Source organism: Rhizomucor pusillus (genome assembly GCF_041956525.1).
Source record: "Rhizomucor pusillus strain CBS 183.67 unplaced genomic scaffold VTP01scaffold_6, whole genome shotgun sequence".
NCBI classification, from domain to species: domain Eukaryota; kingdom Fungi; phylum Mucoromycota; class Mucoromycetes; order Mucorales; family Lichtheimiaceae; genus Rhizomucor; species Rhizomucor pusillus.
Genome location: NW_027192148.1, coordinates 1,096,190 through 1,117,606, shown reverse-complemented (window position 1 = coordinate 1,117,606; position 21,417 = coordinate 1,096,190). Strand labels below are relative to the sequence as shown.

Genomic DNA, 21,417 nt, shown 5'->3' with positions numbered 1-21,417 from the left:
CTTCAACGCGGTTCATTTCCCTCCCCCCTAATTCTGTTTCCTATCGTTGTTATTATTTCCCTGCCTGCCAGGAGGCCAAAAAAAAATAAGCTAAAATTGATCCAAGCGCGCGAAACGGGTTTCCTTTTACATGTTCTGCACAGCATCTGCTGGATCATCACGATCCTGGTTTAAGCTCATGACAACAAAAATGCAGAGTAGGTGACATTGTAAACAAGACAACCCTGTGGACTGCGTGTACGTCTCAGGTCGCTGCTGGTGGTTGCAGAAAAATGATGCTTTTCCGGGACATAGTCAAGAAATTTGGGGGGTTGGGACCTCTTTTTCTTTTGCCTCGAAAAGTGTGTGCTGCAGTGTCACCAATATGGTTTCTTGATTTGGGCAAAATCGCTGGTTGACGGACGTCCGATCATGCTGCCAAATGATGTATCCACTGCACCTGCGCACGAGCATGCGGTTATTTCCATTCATACGCTTGATCTTTGCTCACCTCGTACCCCTTTCTCCCCCGTCCCCCACCCTTCACTCCCCCTTTTATCTTTTTGATCAACGCATATATATATATATATATATATGTATTCAACTCTGTCCATCCTGCCATAATTTTGTAACGGCCTTTTATTCTTTTCCTTCGCTTCTTATCCATATCTGGCTTTTCTATCAAAAGTCAATGCTATCAAACTACTCTGTCATTGATTTACCTTCAGAATCCTACATGGTTTCAAGCAAACGCTACATGGATCCTTGGCTGTGTCAACGGCAGCAACCAAACCGTCTGAAGACGTCCCAGTCAGCACACAGACTGCCGACGATTGACAGAGCAAACATCGATGCCGCAAACAGACAACTAGCAAAATCAACTTCGCTTACCGGCAACTACAAACGAAAGACCAGGAAACGAAACTTTGAAAAAAATCCAGATGTGCTCAACACAAATCAGCTGCTACCATCTATGCTGCGTTCCAGATCTTCCTCGGTGACATCCAATGACTGTCTACCCACGCCGTCTTCATCGTCTAACGATCACACGAGTATGCATCGTCAGGCGAGCTCGGAAAGTGAACAAGCCGATAGACCACCTAGCGTTGCCACAATCCTGTCCCTCCTACCACCCCGTCGTCCTTCGACACAGCCACAACCTTCCCCTGCAGCGGCGGCGGTGGCAGCGAGCCTCTACGGTACACCACTTCCGCAAAGACCTCACGGTATCAAGCATTCGTTAATGTCGCTGGCCTTATCAACAACAACGTCGTTCTCCAAAAAGCGGCGAGAAGCTAACGTCTATGAATGGCCGTATGTGCTTGTGCAAGACCATCAGGAGCAAGATAGACTTGTTGCTCAGCATTATCTTTTACGAATGACATTCGGTAGCGACTTTGCAGCAGCAGGTGCAATCCCGTTTTTGGAAAAGAATGCAGTTGTTTTGGACGTCGGATGCGGCCCTGGCGCTTGGACGATGGAAATGGCAACTCAGTTTCCAAAAGCTACCTTCATCGGCATCGATCAGACTGCGTCCTTCCCACAAGATATCAAGCCTAAAAACTGCCATTTCAGACAATTTCACATAACCAATGGCTTCTTGCCTTTCCCGGACAACAGCGTCGATTACATTTTCCAGCGAGACCTCAATTGGGGCTTGACTATCGATACATGGAAAGTGCTCGTTAAGGAATATATGCGCATACTCAAGCCCGGTGGATGGATCGAGCTTGTGGAACCTGACTTGGAAACCCAAAGCAGTCTTTATGACGAGTGTGCAATGAATGACAAACGTGAGTATACACGCATGTCTCGAAAAAGAAATATACGCATGTAGACTTATATCATCTGTTTGCTGCTTGCTTAGTGCTTCAGGGTATGCTGCTACGGAACCAAGACCCGCATATGGCTAGGCACCTATCCATCTTGCTGGCCGCCAATGGATTTCGGCGCGTCGAAAGCAAATTCCAATCCTTGCCTCTAGGCTGGGACGTACCGCAAGCACGCAACTCCTCGTCCACCTCTTCGACTGTATCTGGAACAAGCAGGCTTGCCGAGCGGATGCAATTCGCGCGTGCTACCGAAAGTCAATACCTGTTCTTGCTGCAATCTCTGCGACCGTGGCTCTCTTTGGTCATGAATGTAAGCACTGAGAAATATAACAGCTACGTTACCACACTACCGGAGAGCTGGCGGTCCGGTCAGACCTATGTCAATTGGCACTGTGCAACAGCGCAGAAACCCCCTCTGGGATGCGCACCGAAAATCTAAAAAGCAACGTTGTAGCTAAACCATGAACTGTCTATTGGCATGTCATTATCTTTTTTCCCTTGTTCTAGTAGCATATAATTGTTGTCTCCTTTTTTGTCATATCCTGTAAATAGATTCATTTATTACTTTGTTCTGTACATGAATTTTCTTTCATTTGCTAAATATGAGGATCTGCATAGCCATATTTGTCGGCCAGTAAGCAACACAAACATACAAAAGAAGCCATGAATTAACAACGTGATAATCTGCAAGTACGATCGACAAGATTTCGTCCAGATGCACTCCTTTGGCTGTGACCAGAATGGATATTATGCCCGGCGGTGACAGTGCTGCCAAGAGTCCCAGCTGCAGCAAGCGCAATACCCACTGCTTGGTAGGCTGTATAATTGTATATGGTATTGCCACCGCCATAGCTGTCACTGCAGCCAGACTAAAGTTGAGTAACGAAATCGTCGTTATCACCAGTCCGCTCAGCGCAAGGCAGAATGACTTCAGTATCCTTGCGTCCACAGAGGAGCGCCGCGCCAATAACAGAATGCCGCCAAACGTCACTGCAGTGGCTATCGATACGGAGATACCAAACTACAATAGATAAAAGTGTGTGAGCATGCATAAAGTGTGCGCGTGTGAAAACCCTGCTCTTTTCTGTACTTCATGGGAAGCAATTTCATACCTGATAGACGTGATCTTGATTGCTTCTTGCCTGCATTATATAGAAAATGACGACACCAGCGACGTGCGTCAGAGTCATGACTGTGAATGCATATGATAGATTCCGTCCGCGAACAGAATACGCTGGCGGTATTGCATCCTTTCTGATCTCTTGTATGCTCTGTGGATCAAAGTAATATAGTACTAGGGAGTTTAGCATCAGTTAAGGATCGATAGTTTCTCACAGACGCTGCAAAAAGCATCTTAAAATTAGAGAATGATTGCAAAAATTAAAAAGGATATTTGTAATATGAGCCCGCTTGCTAAAAGTATAACGGGAGGCATGTACATCCCAATTGAGACATAGCGTCGAGAGTTGGCCAAAAGGTAGAAGAAGAATGACTGATGAAAGTGCTCCAGCAGATTGTTCAGACTTCGGAACGTCGATTCGATAAGGCTAGACGAACACAGATAAGTCCTACGACAGAGCCCGACTTGACAATAAAAGTACTCACATGCCTATTCGATGAAACCCAAACAGTGAATCGAGGCGGGTGCTACCAACAATGCCGTGCACTGTGACAGCATCTATCTTATATCTGAAGGCATCGTGCTGAGTATTACCCAACCTATTTTCTGATAGATGTCAGCTCTCACCTCAAGTAGAGTCCTGCATCACTCGATGGATGGCCCAGTGCTTGATATCCCATAGTACGCAACATATTAAACAGCGACTCAAAGTATGGACTCCACGGACCATCTTGGAACGGATGCGCATTGGTATCGTGAAGTATTAAGGGTACGCGCGCAGTCCTGTCGGCAATGGTAACAATCGTGTTGATGAGATCCAGATTTGGCAGCTGTCCATTGACCCCCTCTTAAGTATGCTATTAGATCAGTGCTGTGAGGATATATATACGAATATTATTTACCAAAAAAGAGTCCAAGAGTCTCGTAATCATGTGTTCCCGGGAAATCCAAATTGACTGCCCCTTGGATCGCGCCTGATCTAGGCATAGCAATAGACGAAAGTAATGCATGATCTAAATGACTTGTAAGCTCAAATGGAAACGATGTTGTATATCCTTGCATATGCATACCTTTCTCATCTGTCCCGTGATATGCATCGATCCAGGATTGCATACCCGCCATCCCTTGATCTGTGACTACAAAGATGATGTCCTTTGACCAATAGATGTTTTCTTTTGCATATTGACTGGGTTACTTTGCAATGATATTGTCGAGTTCTGTAGTTTACTTACTCTTGAACAGCTTTGCCAAAGATAAAAGGGCCGCAATACCATTCGTGTTGTCTATAAATGACTAATTACTTGGATGCATATACTGTATGGTCCTTCTTTCTTACAATCGTCTGTCCGCGATTTCCATGGCGCACTCAATATCAGCGCTTCCTTTCCATCACTTCTCGGAGCGCGATAAATAGCAAAAGCATTGGAACCCTGCCCCGAATCAGAGCATGTATGAATATACAGTTATCAGTTCCTCCCTCAAAGATGCGTCTTACGTTCTTGTGGTTCAGGTTGAAGCGTTGAATGGCAGAGGTGAAGCCCATTCCTTTAAACTCTTTCTCAATGTACTTGGCCCGTCTACCCATTAAATGTTTAGAGCTTTTGCCGCCTACACAAAGCCATATCCCAATTACGTTTCGCTATCTTCAGTCTGAACGTTTGCAATCTCATATCGGTATCTTTCAGCTGTCTGTATATCTTCGTAGCCATAGTATACGTTGACCTATTCTACCAGCATTTAAAAAACGAGCAAAACTAGATGAAATGGATAGGACCCTAGGTACCTGAGCCGGTAACAGTGCATTTTCAGAGATATATGTGCGTTTGTTGTATCCTTCATACGGTAATAGAAGGAGCCACACGAGTCCAACAAGGAAGAGCGCGATGCTTTGTGAATTCTCGTGAGCTAGGAAATCATCTCCGTTTACTACATCTCCAAGGTACCTCAACAACGGCGTGAATTTTAAAGCTAGCCTGATAAACTTCTGCCGTCGAGCCACACTCTTAAGCAGCGATCCTGAGCGGTTGGCTGCGATCTTTTGCTTAAGTCGCGAAAGGATCATTGCTGCATATGCGGAGGAGGACCACCGTTGGGGCACGTCTATGGACATCCATCTCGGGGTTTACACAGCCATTTCGGAAGAATAGATTTGCCAGCTCATTCAGGGACTGAGACGCGCTTGGGTACTACGTTCCATACGAATAACCTGATAGAGAGCTGGCGCAGAAAAAAAAACCAACTGAAGTATATATATATGTCAGCAATCGAAACCACCGTGTCAATTGAGTGATATTAATTGAGTCATGCAAGGAGCGGGTGAAAATATTGTGCTGGAAGCAGTCCAACTCGACAGGGCTAATGTCCCTAAGCGCCTCGCCGAGACTCTTGACTGCGCAAAGGTGTACAGGGATTCATGGCGACTATTCCTAAACCCTAAAACCTGAGACAAAACCAACAGTGAGAATTCCATTAAGTAATATTCCACTCTTGCAATTTCATGGCGATGCGCGTGATAAATCGAAACAAGCGTTTGCATCTGTGCCAGAGTTCCTTTTGATATTTGGAATAGTTTCTCACCACTACGGAGCAAATGTGGAGAATGCATGGGTCACCAGCCTTCCTGTCGCGCTCCCCGGTGAACAATGGCTATGGTTTTACGATAGAATCTTGAGTAAAGGTCTCACCTGGCAAAAAGTAAAAGAGTTTATAAGAGAATACGGCATTGTTAGTTTGTACGAGTAAGATCTGATAAGGCCTTAGCTATAACTACTTCCTGTATCAACCTTAAGTGTGATTGACTGTAGCCGAGGTCGCAAGCGCTCGTGCACCACGAATTCCCTTTTTCCTTGGGTCCTTCGGAAGCCCGTTATCAGGTTTTCCCCAAATCGGTTCAATAAAAGTCTATCATGATATAAATAATGCACGAATTTTAAGCATTTCCTGTTTCTCTAACTATCCCCTTCTCAATCACAAAACTGATGCATGACTGTCGTGGATAACCTTTCCTTGTTGTACTTGACATCCTCTTTATTTTCAGGAGTGCAAAACTTACAAGTATTTGTCAAAGTCATAATGTGAGACACTTAACAATCTTCTGTCTTCGGTGGTTGCCGCAGATTAGGGCGGGCAGCCTAGACACACAATATCTAACGCTTTTCTTAGCGTCATAGTACTGTGCAGCCGGATGCATCATCGTCGCGACTATGCGTCTTGGACATAGAGAACTAAAATGCCGAGTCAGAAAGCAACAAAAACCGTATGTAGACGAAGGAGACGAGAATACATATCTTTTCTTATTTTTATTAATTTTTAAGATCGGAAGACAATGGAGACTGTATGATTCCATATGCTACAGGCAGAAATGCCAACTCATTTCATGCACAGAAAGAACTCCTGTAAACCGATCTCCGCAAAAGCATGCCCCTCGTTTTTTGCATGGCTATCAACTTTTTATACGGCTGTTAGAGACTACGTGCAAATCAAGAAAGGGACGATGGGGTAAATATGACTACACTAGATACATGTTGCTATCTGTAACATGATATTTCAGCGACAGATATAGAGAGATCAATCTTGTGAAAGGTTGCATCGTGCGTCCTTCGGCCTTGACTGCAGGGTCTACATGCAATACAGAAGAAAGCGTGGAAAATAAGAAGCAAACAAAAAGAGGGAAAAGCTAATTATGCATAATAATGTCAGGAGTCGTTGCATTAGTTCCAAGCTCTGCTATCCAGAAAATCTTATTCGATTTTCAAGGAAGCGTCAAAAAAAGTTATATAAAAGAAACGGTGCCGTACCTTGCAAGTCCAGCATCATTTTTATCAAGAATATGAAATGCACTCTGGTCTCGTCATTACCTTCCTCTTTGTATTCGCGTCTTTCGCCTAAGCATCCGTAATCGACACCATAGACGAAGCCACCAAAGCAGCCGCAGCTCCCTTCGCAGAAGGTAGTCTATTCCAACCGCCAGGCTCATTTTCTTTGGGAGAATGACTGGAGAAAAAAGGATAAACCCCTCGTCGCATGGAATCTACATTGGTGATATGCTAGTCATCGTTCCTTGTCCACGCCCCTGCTTTGTTATTGTCGAATATAAACGTACAAGTAAATTTCACTTGCTTTTCGATATTGATCTTCGAAAACAAAAGCTTTCTATTAGGTTTGCATTTACGCCAAAGGCGTCGTTTCAGGATGCTGCATCGAAATAGCTTAGGATATTCTGAGCTGGTTGAGTGCTTAACTGTTGTTCGAGATGGTGATTCGTACACCTGCTGCACCGTACGGACACGATAGACGATCACATTGACTAGAAAGGCACACTATAGGATGCATTGATTCGACAGATTATCTACAAGCTAAACATCGCAAAAAGATGGATACCGAACCTCATAATCCTCTATATATATGAAAGATGGCCACGATTTATTTCCATTTTCACACGAGTTTTCCCAAATGATCCTTATTCTCTACTACAGTACTTTGGACACTAGTTACGCCGAGTTTTAGTAAAAGTTGGACGACAGCCCGAGTAACGAGCTCTATAGGAAGGAAGACAGGTATTCTTGCAGGCAATGTTGTGGAATATCGATTTGGAGGTAGCTTGAACGTAGAAACAGCTTGTAATGGTTTGACGGATGCGGTCGTTGCCATGATGATATACTTTTGTATTGTGCGTTACATAACCATACCTCTTGATATCATTGTTTTCAAATGTACTTACAAAGGGATACACCAGTGCAAACACGCCTCCAGCCCTCAGGGTTGATAAGAAAAAGGTTAATCCAGAAACCGGTAAACCTTGTGTGATAGAATTCACTTGGTCAATTCAACTCGAATACTGTCTGCAGTGCTTGTGCAGCTTATACCAAAACCACAGAAAAAAGACCAATGCTGCTCACTGTACGCGAGCCGTTGTTCCATTGACCATCCTAAGAAGGACCATTTGTAGCTTGAGAAAAAAAACTGTCAGGATCACTACAAAATCAAAAATCCGGTTATTACTTACTCGAAACAGTAAAAGGACGTGATAATGCATTGAATAATGAATGCCACGAATGGACCTATAACCGGTATCGAGCGTATTAAAGCGACGAATGCGGCGCAATTCATATAAAATACGGCCATGGTAATCAATGATCCCATGGATGATAGACTTTCGTCATACTCTTGAGCATGATCCGTGTACGCGTTGAAAGTTTCTTTCGCTGTGCGTGCATAATATCGCGAGTTTGCCAGGAGACAGAGTAAGTACATAGGATAACCAGTAATGCTCTTTGTTTCAACGCCATTAGCCTTATCCTTCTTCAAAATATATCTGCATTAAAAACCTTACTGCATAAGAATAGCCAAGTATTTTATGATTAGGCGAGTTGTAGACTTCTTCCAATAAGAAGAGGGTGCCAAGGTATATCACACCGTTGAGCAAAAAGGACTTGAGCAGTGTTCGTTGGACTGAAGGAGACCTAGTTGATCGTTTTAGATCTCGCTGGACAGTGCAATGCGCATTTAGTTTTCATTCTTGCCGTGCAATGATAGAATAGATCGTTGGCCATCGGACGGCCTCGACGATCCCACTTAGAAAATACGCGACGTGTTCCTGTATCGCCAGCGAATTTGCCATGGAAAAAAGAAGAACTCGAAACACCCGAACCAGGCAGCAAGTCAAACACTTCAAGGGTATATCACTCGCTCGTCTCAATGAGACATGCAGTGCTGAGCTCTTGGACTTTCGAAAACATTCTAGTTGGAAACGAAAACTAGTTAAGGAGGGAATAGATGAAAGTGTTGGGAATAATCTTTCTATAACAATAATAACATAACATACTCTTGGATTTTCGATAATTGCTCTGTTCCCGTATAAACAATCCAGCAGAACTTAGTCATCTTGAGGTGTTTATACGCTGCATGCTACCCTGCAGCTTTGGAGCCCTGAAGAGAGATGCTCTTTTTGCATTACGGTGCACGGTTTCCTCTGTTCTACAGCAGAACCCGCTCGCTCCGACATTACACTTCTCTTTCTTCAGTGTATACCCAACCTGTCATACCTTCAGTCATGTCGCAGCCCACCGCGTCTTTCCAACTGCCTGACGGCCGATACAAAGTGGATCTTGGCTCCAGTTTCTTCTCAAACAATAAGGACTTGTTATACACTGCCCAAGGTACTTCATTACACAGTCATTACCTGCCATGTTCAAAGCTAACCCCCTCGAAACATTCCAGTTCAAAATGCGCATTTAGACGCCCGCTCAAAAGCTCGAAGAGCTCTCTTGAAGAAAGTCAAAAAGGACAACTATGTAATGGAATGGAATGGCGCTGAGGTAACTACCTGTTCCACCTCCAGCCCAGTGCTTCCTATGCTAACGGTTACTACAAAAGGGCTCCCTGAAAACAGGACAAACTTACGACGCGCATGCTACACCTCACGAGGACGTTGGAGTATTAATCTATGATGAAAACACAAAAGTAATGAATATCGTAACGGTGCCCGATTAAGAAGATCGTTATCTCACATACTACTATGTAGAGATTCACCTTGGAACGGCCATCTATGCATCTCACCATGACGCTGAAGCGCAAGAATAAAAAGCAACAGACATCGATTTTATTGCCAGCATCAATTGAAGCATCACCTGCATCCACACAGACATCAACGGCATCAACACCTTCCGCAGCATCAGCTGCATCAGAGCCTATACCCACCCAGCGAAAGAGCGAGGATGATTTCGAAAAGGATCTTGAGAAAGATATGTTGGAAGTTCTCGGCAGCGATTCTGATTCGGAGGAGGAGAAAGTTACCAACACGATCAATGATAATGAGAAAAACGTTACTCAGGGCAACAAAAGAAAGGCTACTCCAGAGCCAAATACACCCAAACGTCGGAAAATCCAAATGGCATCGCAGCCTATTAGACCGCTGGATCTGCCAACAAATAATAACAACGCACGAAATGGAACATCTGGAAAAATCCCTGCTCTTCCATCCAGACCGATCAGAACACCATCACCTCGACGTACAACCGGCGGTAAGACAATCATGGGACGACCGCCTATCCCAAGACGAGCATCTACGACTAGCAACTCTGACGACGAAGACGACTCCTCTAGCGGCAGTTCATCATCCGAAAACAGCAGTGGATCTGAATCTAGTGGATCTGAATCTGAAAGCGACAGCGACTCAAGCAGCGATGGCATGGAGGAGTTGGAAGAAAGCATTAACAGCACCCTGAATACCACTAACAACCATGCCTCAACTCGCCCACCGCCACCGCCACCGCCACCATCGGCATCAAACTCATCTAGACCAATGTCATTACGGCAACTATATGGTAAGGCTTGCCGACGGTCGGCTTCTGCTCGGTTCTAATGAACTAACATGAACACAGCTGATGATAACATGGAAGAAGAAGAAATTAGTGGCTCTAGCGACGACGATTGATAACCATCACTGAACTTTGAAATGTAAAATAAACACACATTAGCATGATCTAAAAGTTTGCAAACGACGGAAACTTGTAATTCACAGATTTTATATAAGAATCCGGATCGTCGTTCATGAGTTCATGAGTACTTGCAAAGACCCACCCATGCCACATGCTTCCTCTGCCTAAACCTGATATTTAACAAACTGTAAAAGCGACTTATATTCTCTCATACAAAACTCCTCACAATACACTTATTTCTCTGCAGCCAATTTTGCTGTTTGCATATATGACATCTGTTGTATCCATCCCAACAAGTAAGAGCGCCACCAGAACCCCTTCAATTCACTTCCAGCCCAATTTTTTGATTTTTCCAACCTTGAACCCAACTTGCTCAGAGGCCGATCGAGGCGATCTCCGAGCCAAGTGACGATCGTTCAACGCATTTCTCTCCTCACAATCGTGCAAAGATGAAGGAGCAAGTATTTGACGATACTCCAAAGAAAATGTAAGCGAAGATCGAGAATTACCGAGAGCCATTGCTAAATGGAAGGTTCCTGGCAGTCGCCATATTCAATTCGGCGTAATGTCGCCGCAGAGTATGGTGAAAGTATCAGAATTCGAAGTAACGCAGCGAGATCTATACATGCCTGATAGTCGTGTGCCTGTCAAGGGTGGTGTCCTCGATTTACGACTGGTAAGGAATGAATGAATTGTTCAAGTGATCACGGAGGCAGCATGGCTAACAATGCTTTGTCAAGGGTACATCGATGAAAACTGCAACTTGCGAGACATGCGGCAAATCCATGCAAGAGTGTGCTGGTCACTGGGGCTTTTTGAAGCTTGTGCTTCCTATCTTCCACATTGGTTATTTTCGAGCGACTATTACTATATTACAGCAGATTTGCAAGGTAACAGGATAAAAAGCTATACCGTATGGATTCTTACGACTCACATAATTTTATTTAACGCGATGCAGACTTGCAGTAGAGTCATGTTGGAGGAGCCCGATCGACGATCGTATCTTCGCCGGTTGCGTGCGCCCGGACTCGACAACTTGACGCGCCAAAAAATTGTAAAGGCAATCACGGACAAATGTAAAAAGGTCACTTACTGCCCACATTGCAATGCTGTAAATGGTAAATATAACTCGTGATATATCTTTGCCCGCAAAAACGTAGCTGATGTTTTCACGATAGGTGTTGTAAAGAAAATCGGTCCGATGAAGATTACACACGACAAATATCGATTAAAACGTGTTGCCAACGAACTTGAAGAGTTCCGCAAATCATTCGAGACTGCTGCTGCTTCAATGCCAGAGATAAAACCGCATATTGCCAAGGCCCAGGACGATCTCAATCCTTTGCGCGTTCTGCGACTATTTCAACGAGTCACTCCAGAGGTATGAGTCCACCAGAAGGATCGGCGAGAACAGTTTCACTAAGAGGATAAATGTTAATAAATTAGGACTGCGAATTGCTTGGATTGAGTGAAGAACACGGACGTCCAGAGTGGTACATTTGGCAATATATACCAGTTCCGCCTTCTTGTATCCGTCCATCGGTGATGCAGGACGATAACAGCAGTAACGAAGACGATTTGACAGCCAAGCTGACAGAAATTATTTTTACGAACGCTATTATTCGAGCAGGCTTGGAGAAGGGCGTAACTGTCGTAAACTTGATGGAACAATGGGAATTTTTGCAACTTGCGGCCGCAATGTATATTAACAGCGAGCTTCCTGGTGTGCCTAATGCCAACGCGGGAAAGCCTGGTCGTGGTCTTTGCCAGCGTTTGAAGGGTAAACAAGGTCGCTTTAGAGGCAATTTGTCGGGCAAACGTGTCGACTTTTCTGGACGTACCGTTATTTCACCTGATCCAAATATGCGCATCGATCAAGTTGCCGTTCCTGATCGCGTCGCCAAAATCCTCACTTTCCCTGAACGAGTCAACAGGCATAACATCCACAAACTACGACAGAATGTCATCAATGGTCCATTTGTGCACCCTGGTGCCAACTACGTAACCTTCCAGGACGGTGTCAAGAAATATCTAAAGTACGGCAACCGGAAGCAGATTGCAGCTGATCTGAAGATTGGCGATATCGTCGAAAGACATTTATCCGACAACGACGTCGTCCTTTTCAACCGCCAGCCTTCGCTGCATCGATTGTCAATTATGGCTCATTTTGCAAAGGTTATGCCTTGGAGAACTTTCCGTTTCAACGAATGTGTATGCTCTCCATATAATGCTGATTTTGACGGTGATGAAATGAACATGCACTTGCCACAAACACAAGAAGCAAAAGCGGAAGCTATCGAATTGATGGGTGTCAAGAACAATCTTGTTACGCCTCGTAACGGCGAACCGCTTATTGCTGCAACTCAAGACTTTATCACTGCATCCTATTTGCTTTCCCACAAGGATACATTTTATACCCGAGCTATGTTTGCACAAGTGTGTTCTTACATGTGCGATGCTGACATGAAGATTGATCTCCCTCCGCCGGTAATTTGGAAGGTAAGAATTCTAAATATTTCCTTATTCTTGAACATAAATGGCTAACAATGCGATATTTCAGCCGCAACGATTGTGGACTGGCAAGCAAGTTTTCAACGTGCTCTTCCGACCCAACAAAGAAAGTAACGTGTTGTTGAATGTGGAAGCAAAAACAAAATCGTTCGTCAAGAAGGAAGGACGTCAAAATGATCTGTGTCCAAATGATGGCTGGCTTGTAGTCCAAAACAGTGAAATCATGTGCGGTCTTGTTGATAAGGCGATTGTCGGCGATGGTAACAAGAACTCTGTATTCTATGTCATTCTTCGTGATTACGGCCCTATCGAAGCAGCCAAGTGTATGAACAGGTATATCTTATCTTTGAAAAGCTTCATCGCAAAATTACTTACCATCCTTTGTTTTCTCTGGCAATAGACTTGCCAAGTTGTGTGCTCGATGGCTTGGTAAGTGTATATTTATTATGTTTGACCCAAGAAATATCCGGGCTAACAAGGTATTGCTGTATCTAGCCAACCAAGGTTTCTCCATCGGTATCAGTGATGTAACTCCAGGACAACGCCTTCGAGACATCAAGGATCAGGAAGTTGCCGAAGCGTACAAGAAGTGTGACGAAATTATCGCAAAGTTCAAAGCTGGTCAGCTGGAAACTATGCCCGGTTGTAACGAAGAACAGACCATGGAGTCTATTGTCTCTGGCATTTTGTCAGCTGTGCGTGGTGATCTCGGTAAAGTCTGTATGACAGAACTGAACATGTACAATTCTCCAAGTATCATGGCTCGATGTGGTTCCAAAGGTTCACAAATCAACGTGTCGCAAATGGTTGCCTGTGTCGGTCAGCAGATTATTAGCGGTACTCGTATTCCCAATGGTTTCCAAGATCGTTCCTTGCCTCACTTTTTGAAACACTCCAAGAGTCCACCTGCTAAGGGTTTCGTCCGTAACAGTTTCTTCACTGGTTTGACACCGACAGAGTTTCTTTTCCACGCTATCTCTGGTCGTGAAGGTCTGGTCGATACTGCTGTCAAGACTGCCGAAACTGGTTATATGCAGCGACGTCTTATGAAGGCTTTCGAAGATCTTACCACGCATTATGACTTGTCTGTACGAAACTCTGAGGGCGCCATGTTACAGTTCTGTTACGGAGCTGATGGCTTGGATCCCATGACTATCGAAGGCGACGGTGTCCCTGTTGAATTCGAGCGCAACCTTAAACATGTTCGAGTAAATATCGAGGATCATATTGCTGTATATTTCGACATTTAACATTGTCTATTGTTTTTAATTAGCTCACTACTCCTGCTGGTGATGAACCATGTCTTTATCCCTGGCAAATCCTCACGATATCCGAAACTGAGATGGAACGTCCCATCTGGGTCAAAAACTGTACACCTGCTTTCATCGACATGGTCAGAAAGTTTGTCACAGACAAGGTTGCAAAGAAGTTGTCCAAGCTGCGTACCAAGTTTGGTATGCTGCCTGCTCTGTCCGTTCCTAGCGAGGACTATATGGATATCGATATTGACGAGGATGTACCAGGTAACGAGACAGAAATGTGAAACGATAATCTTTCAATGAGCCACCCCTCGTGCTAACCTTATTTTGTTAAACACAGTTGAAGCTCGCAATGTGGTGTATAACCATTTTATCGTTACAGAGAAGCAGTTGCGTGCCTTCTTGCAACTTTGTTTGACGAAATATCTCAAGGCCAAGATCGAGCCAGGCAAGTTTGTCTCTCCTCGATTTTCTGTCTATCAATTATATTAACGACTGTTTCTTGTGCAGGTACGGCCGTAGGTGCTATTGGCGCTCAGTCTATCGGTGAACCCGGTACGCAGATGACTCTGAAGACTTTCCACTTTGCTGGTGTTGCCAGTATGAACGTTACACTTGGTGTACCTCGTATCAAGGAAATTATCAATGCAGCCAAAGCAATTTCTACGCCCATCATTACCTGCGAGCTCCATTCTGATAAGGATGTTCGAGCAGCCCGTGTTGTCAAGGGACGCGTCGAAAAGACAACTCTTGGAGATGTTGCCATGTACATGGAAGAAGTCTATGAACCCAACGAAACATACATTTTGATACGTATCGACATGGATGCTATCAACAAACTTCAGCTGGAAACGGACCTGTATTCCATTGCACAAGCTATTCAATCGGCACCGAAACTCAAAGGCTCACAGCTGGATGTTCAAGCCAGTCGTCCCGACAAGATTCGCGTTTACATGCATGCCAAGCAAGGCGAAACTGTTTATTATAGTTTGAAGGCTGTCAAGCGTGTATTACCAAGTGTTATCATCACAGTAAGATCGATATATGCGTTTTTGATTCCTCTCACCTTCTAAATCAATATTTGTAGGGCTTGCCATCTGTTGTCCGTGCAGTCATTAGCGAGAAGAAGGGCGGTCAAGGTTCAAAGCAGCTCTTGGTTGAAGGCTATGGTCTGCTGCGAGTAATGACTACTGATGGTATCGTCGGTGAGAAGACCACTTCCAACCACGTTATGGAAGTTGCAGAGGTTCTGGGTATCGAGGCTGCAAGGTGAGATATAAACATGTCTTCCATATCCATTCAGGATTGCTAATCCTTCCAATATCAGAAACACCATTATTAATGAAATTCAGATGACTATGGAGAGTCACGGTATGACAATTGATCATCGCCACGTATTCTTACTGGGTGATATTATGACTAGCAAGGTAAAGTACTAGCAAAAACTTTAAAGCAGCAATGCAGTTGTATGCAGCAGAATCTCTAACAGCAAACCTACAGGGTGTGGTACTCGGTATCACTCGAAACGGTATTGCAAAGATGAAGGACAGTGTGCTTAGCATTGCGTCCTTTGAAAAGACGCCCGATCACTTGTTCGAAGCGGCTTTGTTCAGCAAGAAGGACGAGGTTGTGGGCGTCTCTGAGCAAATTATCATGGGTGTGCCCATGTCTATCGGTACAGGTCTCTTCAAGCTTATGCAGAAATCAATGCGACCAGAAATTCCTGCCCCAAGAAAATTATTATTTGATGTATAAGATGTACATATTTGCGTCAACATTAAACAGATGAACCTTGTAAACATTACTGTAGTCAGATACTACTTCTGCTCTGGGAAATTTAATGGTCATGCGGTCAGTCCACGTAGCAAAATGCTACGCCCACGTTCCATATCACATGGACGTAAAGTGGCACTTTGGAAATCATTCAAAAACAAACTTCTTCAGACAAGCATAAAAATAAAAAGAACATTCGAAAGATCGTATTTTGAACATGTCGACAACAGCAGGATTTGAACCTGCGCGGGCAGAGCCCATGAGATTTCTAGTCTCACGCCTTAACCACTCGGCCATGTTGTCCTCTTCGTGATTCGAAAATTTTGATGTACATTTTGTGGCGCAGTCTTTGGAAAAACACTGTTCCAATTTTCTTTCAAGTAAATGCATATATTGATGTCTATATCCTGCGTTTTTTATTTTTATCTTTTTGTATTCTTTGTCCCCATGTATACACTGTATAATACGCATGTATACCTTATATAGGTAGCTAGGAACTCGATCTGTGCATATCCCAGAGACGATGTGATGATCCGTGCGGTGTTTCAATTGCGGCTCTAAAAAAGGCAAGCGCTTCCCTGCTGCTGTGAGCGCCTTGTTGAACAGCAGGCTACAAGAATCTAGTTACATGAAATGTGTGAGCTGCTATAAAAGCCTACATTTCATTGCAATACGCCGATTCCGTCGATTGAATAGTCAACGCATGTTGAGACACGGCATTACTGGTTGAATTTGCAGGGTGCATGCCTCTCATTAGCAGCCTAGTGACAAGCTCGAGACTCACAATAACTATTGTGCCTGCACGCATGCAAACAGATAGTAGTCATACATACCAGCAAGCGAGAGCAAAGAGGCTGTTATTTACTATAGATTGTTGATCATCTCGAATATTCTTGTGCCCTGAATGATATTTCGCTTTCAAATACTCTTCTTGCACTTTGCTGCTGTCAGTCAGTGCCTACGAGCAAAGGCCAAAAAGTTTTGTAAGGATATTGTAATATGTTCTCTAGACAGCAGCGTGCGCATTATCGCAATGAACTCTTCCGATTTACAGTATAGAATTTTCTATATAAGCAATTCTTCTACTATTTTCTACTTTGTACTTTTTTTGTTTATTGAAAGGTCATGTAGTAATCATCAGGCATTTTCCATCGTATCATTTACTTTGGGATGTTTACAGTAGAAGTATCAAACTGAAAAGAGCCAACAATGTCGACTTTCTTAAAATACTTTGCATTACCCACCAAAGATATTGTCTTCAGCAGTAGGACAAACACAGGTTTTAAAGCAAATAGAAGGCTCATATTTAGTAGATGGATGATATCGCAATGAATCAATATTACGGTATTTACTACAACAGTGTCTCTACGCTATTTGAAGGCGAGCAAGGCATAGGGAAATAATCAATACTCAAATGTATGCTACAAATACCAGAGAGTGGTTACATCCGTTTTTGCTTGGCTGGTTTTCAGTTGCTCCTGCATTATGTAGCATAGATACAGGTCTAAAAAGGTACTGGAGGATGCGTCGCTAAGCTGATCATGAGTTCTAAGGAGACATTTCAAATCTCGTGGACTAACTGCTACTACAGAGATCCCAAAAAATACAGCTCTGCTCCATATGAGCTTTTCTCCTTCTATTTAATTAGCGACTGCTCACGAGTATATCAGTCAGCAAGAACATGGGTATCTTACTTTTACTGATTAAATTATAGCCAGGTGTAGCCTCCAACAAATCGTTCTGATCAGAGACAAAGCAACGTTAGTATCAGAAGAGGCTGCTTGGATTCCGAAGGCAGTTTTCCAAGGCAATATATAAAACGCACCATAACTAGGGTACAAACTACTGTAACTAGAATGATTTGAGAAAAGTTTGTGTCCCAAGTTGTTGAAACTCCTTTGTTATGCACTGCGCCACGTTTGATCTTTCCCATGTATTCTCACGACTGATGCAAGAAGACTCAATTTTAGGAATATTGGTATTTGAATATGGTTATCTTGGAAACATTGATTTTAGACCTACCAGCAGCGATCATTTGCAAAGATCTGCATGTGACGGACAGCAAAGCAGGTCTGTTACATCGAGCATGTTGCTGCATCAATATTAAGCACTGTTCCCAAGTGAACATGTACGATGTAGCACAGGTAGGCCTTTTGCCCCATCATCCGTTGATGGCCACGGTTTTGATTCGATAGGCAATAAAGGCCTGTTCAAAGCATTGCTCTTTGATGATCGGTTCGGGGTAGGACAATGGAAATCATCGAAGAAGAAGCGCAGCTGCAGCGCCACCTTTCGTCCTACCAACAAAGATTTTGAATTTCTACAAATATGGCACCCAGTACCAGATCAGCAAGCACCCCTTCACCTTTTCTGCTTCTCTTTCTTGTTTGCAAGTCTGCGGCAGCGGCGATGAAGACTACTCAAGCTATTATCTGCTTCTTGGTGGCGATGCTCTGCCTGCTTTCGGTTTCCACTGAGGCTGCTGCCTTTAGTTGCGACTGCAACTGCTACTTCAACACCAAACGAAGATACAACGAATGTATCGACACCCACCATACTCGGGACTACTGCACAAGAATTGCCAACATTAACAAGTGCGGAACTGGCTGCGTTGCTTGCGAATATGGCGATGACGATGCCGCACCTCCTTTCCCCAAAGTATAAGGTGGAGATAACAAGGGAACAACATACTAGTGGACAACTTGATCTGCGTTTGCAGAAACGTCATCGGATTTAATGAAAAAATAAACTTTATCAGCTTTCCATGACTGCCTTTATTATAGATCGCATCCTTTATGGAACTTTTACTTACTAATTCATGTCTCTTCCTGTTCTCCTACGGTTTCGTATGAATTGGTAACTCCTATTGATTTAGCATTCAAGTAATCATAAATGGAAAGTTAACTTGCAGTGGCTCTCAGAATCGAACAAAGCAGGGTTACGATGGAAAACCACCCAGGGCTTCTCCTCCACATATTATATTAGGAAGCAAGGTTTCTTCGGCTCAGCACTGCAAACGAATATTTACACAATGCGAATTTGGGTAGAAATTTGCACACTTATAGCATGCAACCAGAACAGAAAATGATCGAATCCTATGCGAGAGGAGCCAAACTGGCACATGCTAAAAGCACTTGTGCAAATGGTACAACCGAGAGGTCCCAGGAAATTAAATCAATAAGCACAAAGGTGGGTGTCTAAATGGCTCGAGATGACCAAAGTACGAGTGGAAAAACGCTCGATTCCCACCATGAAATACAGAAAAGCTAAATGGATATATGCTAATGATTAGCGAGACAAGAGCTGTGATAGTCATAATTTTAAAAGAAATCTATTGTACAAAGAGAGGGATATACAAGATGGGGAATGCTGCTGTTGTATAAATGGGAGATACACGCACATAAGAGTAATATTTCTATCATCCTTTGGAAGACAGGAAACCGGAGCAATTTCTGTTCATGACTTTGATGAACCGTTGCGGTTTCCACAGCGCCTTGTTGCTATCTTCCTGCTGTTGGCCGCCTACAGAATTGCTTGTTGAAGATGAAGATATTTGGAGGTGAGCACGATGCGTTGCCACCGAGTTATCCAAACTCGGCAGTCGTCTCGGATAGTCTCGCACAATATTGGACGCCGGAGGCCGTGCAAACATGTACAGTACTCTGTCATTATCATCTGACCAGTGTGCAGAGCATAGGCGGTATTCAATAGGAACAATATTTTCTGACTTTTCAGCCAATCGAAGTCTGGATACGTATTCCTTAAAGTATGGTTGCCCACATGCTGTGCAGGGTTTTGCAGTGTCCAGATACTTGACAAGATGTTCGGGTATATTGCGGTGTTCGCCAGCCGAGTTGAGCTGCGTCACAGCAACGCGCGCACAAATTTCAAAAAGACTTGGTGGATCGTGCTTTAAGGATTGAGTCTGCGACAATGGACAGTTTGAAAACGATATGTTGCGTAGGTATGGCAACTGCATAATCTCGGCAGGCAGGTTCCGTAGCTGCGAGTTGTGGGATACGCAAAGTGCTGCAAGGTTTACCAGGCCGCCGATCTGCACGGGTAAACAGTCGAGTTGGTTAGCTGATGCATTTAGCGTCCGCAGCTTTTTCAAATGACCAATGAAGGGTGTCAACTCGCGGATATTGTTGTGGGACACATCCAAATCTGTGAGTCGTGCCAGGTGACATATAGTGTCGGGTATCTCTGTAAGACGGTTGTGAGCTACGTTGAGTAGTTGGAGCTGTTGCAGTGAGCCAATTGCATCCGGAAGACACGTTAATGAATTGTGAGACCTATACAAATGCAAGATTTTTGTTAAGAAGGGGTTCCTCCCTAAAACTTGAATTTGCCACCATCACCACTGCTGCTGCTCCTTTCAAGGATCACTCCTTATCAGATGTCCCGCCGCCCGCACCCCTGTTTGCCACTCATGCACTATACTCTGACTGTACTTACAGATCCAATTTCTGGAGCATCGAAAGTAGCTGGACTTTGGCGTCGAGCTGAACGAGGTTTGCGCGTGATAATCGACATTCGAGCATATTTCCATCTGCAAACGCTGAGGCAAAAGTCAAACGTTCTGTGTCACAGGGTTGATACGTTTGTGTGATCATTGGTTTGATATCAGAGTAGTACGTCGCGTCGACGTAGGCTAAATCGTCCGTGAGGTTGTTCGTCCTACTTTCAGAATCCAAGACGGTGAGATCTTGGCTTGTCACGTAGCCGGAATCCGCTCGCGGAATCGAGTGTTCTTGTTCGTTGTGGTGGCTGCTGTGTGTGCCATCTTGCTTGGCAGTATCGAGTGGTGGTGGTGCTAGACCGTAAAGGTCTGGTCTATCGAGTAAAAGGTCTGTGTTATCGAAGGCGCTCGAAGAAGCTATTTCGGCCCGGTCGATTCCCTCAGGGCCACCGACGTGACCAAAGGTCAGCGAGTCGTATTTTTTACTGGCAGCTTGGCCCATGGCTGCTGCTGCTGCCGCTCAGTGTACAAGGAAAGAAAGGGAAAGAAAAGATGCCTTTTTTTTTCAGGGAGTGCAAACGAAGAACTATTTTTGGGTTAGAGAGACCACCCAATCTGCAGCGGCGGCCCGTTGTTACTTTTGTCAGACTTGACGTGGAACCTTTTTGGAAAAACTGCATCGAAAAGTTCGGAATGAGACTTACAGGTCTACCCAGCCTACAGCTATATGAGCTTAGCATGCGCACGGTTTCTCTTTAAAGAGTATTTCTCTCCTTAGCAGTAGTTGCAACTAACTGTAGGTATATGCCCCGCTGACAACTAGAAGCCAACAGATAGGCGCTTGCAGCAGGGCGGTGTCAGAAAAAATGATCACCAAACTGCAATGTGTAGCATGATGCTACACACGATCCGTCATCGTCTGCGAGACACTTTTCACTGATATAGCATTTGCGAGTCCAGATCATACTCCATTAATTTATACAAGCGCAAATCTTTCATCTACTTTTGTTATCCTGTACAATGCGGTTTTTTCCCAAGTGGC

The 21,417-nt window shown here is 44.1% G+C and overlaps 7 protein-coding genes and 1 non-coding gene across 8 annotated transcripts; 4 read left to right on the top strand and 4 right to left on the bottom strand.

Annotated features, from left to right (window-relative positions):
- Positions 1–670: 670 nt before the first annotated feature.
- On the top strand, positions 671–2,250 carry VTP01DRAFT_9368 (uncharacterized protein; the record flags this gene model as incomplete). The annotated part of the gene is made up of 2 exons (XM_069388592.1): positions 671–1,772; positions 1,847–2,250. The coding sequence occupies 2 exons, from the start codon at positions 671–673 to the stop codon at positions 2,248–2,250; spliced, it is 1,506 nt and encodes a 501-aa protein (XP_069240874.1).
- Positions 2,251–2,400: 150 nt separating this feature from the next.
- VTP01DRAFT_9367 (uncharacterized protein) lies at positions 2,401–4,993 on the bottom strand (the record flags this gene model as incomplete). Its single annotated transcript, XM_069388591.1, has 13 exons — positions 2,401–2,832; positions 2,924–3,112; positions 3,205–3,358; positions 3,417–3,500; positions 3,559–3,778; positions 3,834–3,944; positions 4,002–4,103; positions 4,164–4,214; positions 4,268–4,361; positions 4,427–4,508; positions 4,565–4,653; positions 4,715–4,817; positions 4,875–4,993. The coding sequence occupies 13 exons, from the start codon at positions 4,991–4,993 to the stop codon at positions 2,401–2,403; spliced, it is 1,830 nt and encodes a 609-aa protein (XP_069240873.1).
- Positions 4,994–7,365: 2,372 nt separating this feature from the next.
- On the bottom strand, positions 7,366–8,551 carry VTP01DRAFT_9366 (uncharacterized protein; the record flags this gene model as incomplete). The annotated part of the gene is made up of 6 exons (XM_069388590.1): positions 7,366–7,590; positions 7,652–7,728; positions 7,797–7,879; positions 7,937–8,202; positions 8,264–8,393; positions 8,454–8,551. The coding sequence occupies 6 exons, from the start codon at positions 8,549–8,551 to the stop codon at positions 7,366–7,368; spliced, it is 879 nt and encodes a 292-aa protein (XP_069240872.1).
- Positions 8,552–8,983: 432 nt separating this feature from the next.
- VTP01DRAFT_9365 (uncharacterized protein) lies at positions 8,984–10,366 on the top strand (the record flags this gene model as incomplete). Its single annotated transcript, XM_069388589.1, has 5 exons — positions 8,984–9,089; positions 9,151–9,248; positions 9,307–9,393; positions 9,455–10,256; positions 10,314–10,366. 5 exons carry the CDS (start codon positions 8,984–8,986, stop codon positions 10,364–10,366), a joined length of 1,146 nt encoding a protein of 381 aa, XP_069240871.1.
- A 453-nt stretch (positions 10,367–10,819) lies between these two features.
- VTP01DRAFT_9364 (uncharacterized protein) lies at positions 10,820–15,895 on the top strand (the record flags this gene model as incomplete). Its single annotated transcript, XM_069388588.1, has 15 exons — positions 10,820–10,857; positions 10,914–11,046; positions 11,111–11,260; positions 11,329–11,488; positions 11,549–11,751; positions 11,817–12,869; positions 12,931–13,214; positions 13,282–13,310; positions 13,377–14,089; positions 14,155–14,404; positions 14,481–14,588; positions 14,651–15,171; positions 15,228–15,409; positions 15,468–15,567; positions 15,641–15,895. 15 exons carry the CDS (start codon positions 10,820–10,822, stop codon positions 15,893–15,895), a joined length of 4,179 nt encoding a protein of 1,392 aa, XP_069240870.1.
- Positions 15,896–16,134: 239 nt separating this feature from the next.
- VTP01DRAFT_t43 lies at positions 16,135–16,216 on the bottom strand. The gene has a single exon. It is a non-coding gene; the product is annotated as a tRNA-Ser (tRNA).
- Positions 16,217–18,241: 2,025 nt separating this feature from the next.
- On the top strand, positions 18,242–18,577 carry VTP01DRAFT_9363 (uncharacterized protein; the record flags this gene model as incomplete). The annotated part of the gene is made up of 1 exon (XM_069388587.1): positions 18,242–18,577. The coding sequence occupies one exon, from the start codon at positions 18,242–18,244 to the stop codon at positions 18,575–18,577; it is 336 nt and encodes a 111-aa protein (XP_069240869.1).
- A 754-nt stretch (positions 18,578–19,331) lies between these two features.
- On the bottom strand, positions 19,332–20,877 carry VTP01DRAFT_9362 (uncharacterized protein; the record flags this gene model as incomplete). Its single annotated transcript, XM_069388586.1, has 2 exons — positions 19,332–20,208; positions 20,372–20,877. The coding sequence occupies 2 exons, from the start codon at positions 20,875–20,877 to the stop codon at positions 19,332–19,334; spliced, it is 1,383 nt and encodes a 460-aa protein (XP_069240868.1).
- Positions 20,878–21,417: the final 540 nt, after the last annotated feature.